This window comes from Triticum aestivum, chromosome 2A (assembly GCF_018294505.1).
Source record: "Triticum aestivum cultivar Chinese Spring chromosome 2A, IWGSC CS RefSeq v2.1, whole genome shotgun sequence".
Taxonomy (NCBI): Eukaryota; Viridiplantae; Streptophyta; class Magnoliopsida; order Poales; family Poaceae; genus Triticum; species Triticum aestivum.
In genome coordinates this window covers 54,847,665-54,850,916 of record NC_057797.1, presented here as the reverse complement: position 1 = coordinate 54,850,916, position 3,252 = coordinate 54,847,665, and the positions used below count along the sequence as shown (strand labels likewise).

General features: G+C 60.5%; 1 protein-coding gene across 1 annotated transcript; it reads right to left on the bottom strand.

The window, feature by feature from the left end:
• Positions 1–647: 647 nt before the first annotated feature.
• Positions 648–1,850, bottom strand: LOC123184678 (transcription factor bHLH147-like). The gene has a single exon (XM_044596760.1). The coding sequence runs from the start codon at positions 1,686–1,688 to the stop codon at positions 1,092–1,094; it is 597 nt and encodes a 198-aa protein (XP_044452695.1). The 5' UTR covers positions 1,689–1,850; the 3' UTR covers positions 648–1,091.
• Positions 1,851–3,252: the final 1,402 nt, after the last annotated feature.

Here is a 3,252-nt window from a genome sequence, read left to right as displayed (position 1 = left end):
GCGCACTGTGCCGCGCACACGGCCTGTCGCGCATGGCACGCACGCGGCCCGCTCTCGGCGGGAAGCCAGCCATGTATGCCGTCGTATGCGCGCGACCAATCGCACGGCGAGGGCCGTCCATCCCTTCCACGCGTACGGGCCACGTGAGGCGCAGCCGGCCATAGCACTGGCCGGCGGGCCGTAGAGAGGGCCCAGGGGGACCCGCGCGACAGCGAAGCCACCACGCCGCATGTGCGGCTGCCCCGGCGGGCCCGCCCGGCGCACGTTGTGGGCCCCCTGCGAGCTGCCCTTGTCGCGTAGCCCGGCGGTATGCCTCAACGTATCTCTACATCGAACGTCTGTATTTCTACGGAAATGTACGTACAGGTTTACTGGAGCCTGGGGAGAAAAGCGCGCGCGACACCTGACAGGCGGCCTCGGCCCCGCGCCATGTGTGCCTGCCGCCGGGCCCGGCCGCGCAGAGGGGTCACGTGTTATTTAATCCTCCCACATGGGGAATTATCATCGCGTGGCCCGTTCGTCGTTACGGGCGGCCGGCCGGCCACCGCACCGTACAAAGCTCGATCCCGTTTGTCTCGATTAGGACAAGGGAAAAGATTTGAAAAATCTTGCGAACTTGTCAGAGATTATTAACATTGCACTTGTCCTTCTGACAAACAAAAATAAATAAATTAATTACATTAACATTGCACTTTGCTTGTCAAAGCAAGGCACTGGCACCAACATTTGTCAAAGAAAACGGCGATCTTTTGTGCTTGCTGATGAGAAGGCAACACTCCGGAAAGATGGTACGGAAAAATCTCATGCATTTACGGATTTAGCTTAGCGGACACACCCACAAACCAAGACGCTAACAAGAATCTAAGTACAAATGAACGGCTACTGTTTCTTCTTCTTCTTCTTCCTAGCATGCACGCGGCCGGCCGGGTTGACAATCGCCGGCGTGGCGTGGCGTGGCGTCGGTTCGTCGTCACACACTGGAGCGGCACGGCACGGGGAGGGAAATGTACATGCGCCGACGCGCGTCGCTGAGGCGGGGAACTTCGCGGGGGGTGTTGGGGTTGGGGCGGCCGGATGGATGGATGGATGGATCACGGCGGCGGGGAGACGGCGGAGAGGGCCTGCGCGAGCGCGGCCATGGCGCGCACCTGCATCTCCAGCGCGGCGATGTAGTCGGACGCCTCGGAGAGGAGCGCTGGGAACGGCAGCTTCCTGCACCCCGGCACCAGCCGCCCCAGCGCCTTCGCCTTCCTCGCCAGCGCTGGTGCCTGTGCCGAGGTCGAGCCGGAGGAGGACGCGCCCGGCGAAGCGCGATGTGGCAGGGCAGGTGCAGGGGACGGTGCCGGGGCGTGGAGGCGCACGCGGTGGACGCGGTGTGCGCGGCGGGAGGCGAGGATGGCGCGGCTCCAGCGGGAGCGGCCGCGGGCGGCGACGGCGAGCGCGCGGTCGGCCGCGTCGCGCACCTGGCGCGCCGGCGACGGGGCTACGCCGCCCCCGGCGCGCACGAGGCGCAGCGCGTCGAGCAGCCTGGTGGAGTAGATCTCGTGCTCCCGCCGCGACCGCCACTTGGGCGCCCTCTCCGCCTCCGCCTCCGTCCCCGCCTCGCCGCCGGCCCCGCGCTTGCGCTTGCGGTCCCTCTCGTCCGCCGCCGCGGCAGCCGTGGTGGAGGTGGAGGAGGAGGGCGCCATCGCGGCCGGGAGAGAGAGCGAGCTGGGGCGGCCGGCCGGCTGTGTTGTTGCGCGCGCGCTGTGCGGTGCGCTAGCCGATGGACGACGGCTTTGCGAGTCAGATGCAGAGGAGGATGAGTGGGAGGGAGCTGCGCTGCCGCTGCCGGGATATATATAAAGCGGAGCGAGGGACGGAGTTAACTTGCGAGCGAGCAAGATTCCGGGCCGCTCCCATTTGTTTTGTTGTTTTCTTGTCCTCGCATGGGCGATAGAAATCAACGGCCTACGTGGCCTCGTCTCCGCCAGACCAATCCACGCTCAGCCACCGGCCACCACCCCACGTACGTAAACGACCGTAGGCGCTGCATGTAGACCTAGATCACCAGCCCTTGGACGCCCGCAGGCGACGTGTACACGTCCGTAGGTTTTGCCGTGGAGCTCGTCGCCGGTGGGGTGGGGGTGACGGCGGAGGGCCGGCCGTACGTGAGGGAGGGAGGGAGTGAGCCGGGCCAGCGGGGCGGTGGGCATGATTAGGCGGCATGAGGAGGCATGAGGGATAGCTTTCCTACATGCCATGTTCGGCCCCTCATGGGCGCTGCTAACATGGTGCCAGGGGTGCTCACATGCGCATGCGCCACCGTGTAGGCACGCACGCGCATTCTGCCCCTGCTGTGCTGTGCTATGCTACGCCACCTACTACCTCCGTTGTACGTATCGTCCCATCATGCAGCACCTACGGCCGTATATACGTACACCAGTGAACGCTCCACCGTAGGGAGAGGGGAAAAAGTCACACTTTCTGCCAAAAGGTAATAATAATCTGGCTAGTGTAAGGAGGTCAAAAGGAAGGAAAAGCTCATGTCTTCCCCGCAACAACGAACAAAAAAACTCATGTTTGGCGATAGTGTAATGTAGGTAAATCAAATGGTGGCTCAGCCAGTTCGCAAACAAAAAAAAATGCTCCTGTTAGGGGATTCTTTAGCCATAATATGCCCTATCATGGTTCGGTAATAATAATAATAAGGATAAGGCCTTTCAAAAAATACTACTGTTTGGATAGTGTCAAAAGGGGAGAAGAGCTCCTTAGTCGCAAAAAAAAAAAGGAGCTCCTGTTAGGGGGACAGTGTGAAGTAGGTGAACCATATCATGGTTCGGCCGCATGTACCAATCCTGAAACGCTTCTTCTTCTAATTTTGACACGTCCGAGTGGATAGGATTGGATAAAAAAACCTGATTAATTAGCTCAAAAGTTGCTTGCTTGGACTGGCTTACCATTTGACGCAGCAACTAACCTGACGGACTCACGGATAGAAAGTTACGCGCGCATCAGTGCCGACGCATGCAGCCGCAGCAGGAGCAACACGTTCCATGTCGCATGGCTCGCCAGTGGCCACGCACGAGCGCCCTCGCTGCATACGGCCGCATGCGCATGCTCAAAAACTAAGCAGCAGCAACGGCGTCGTCCATAACATGCGGTCGACAGTGAGTTCAGAAACGTTCACGGTCCATGAATGAAGCATGCTGATTTCGACCACGTAAACATACATGTGGGCGCTGGCTTTGTGAATTGCGATGCATAATGGCA

Bases quoted from the DNA above. Each gene is read 5' to 3' on its own strand.
- LOC123184678 (XM_044596760.1), bottom strand. From the start codon at position 1,688: ATGGCGCCCTCCTCCTCCACCTCCACCACGGCTGCCGCGGCGGCGGAC.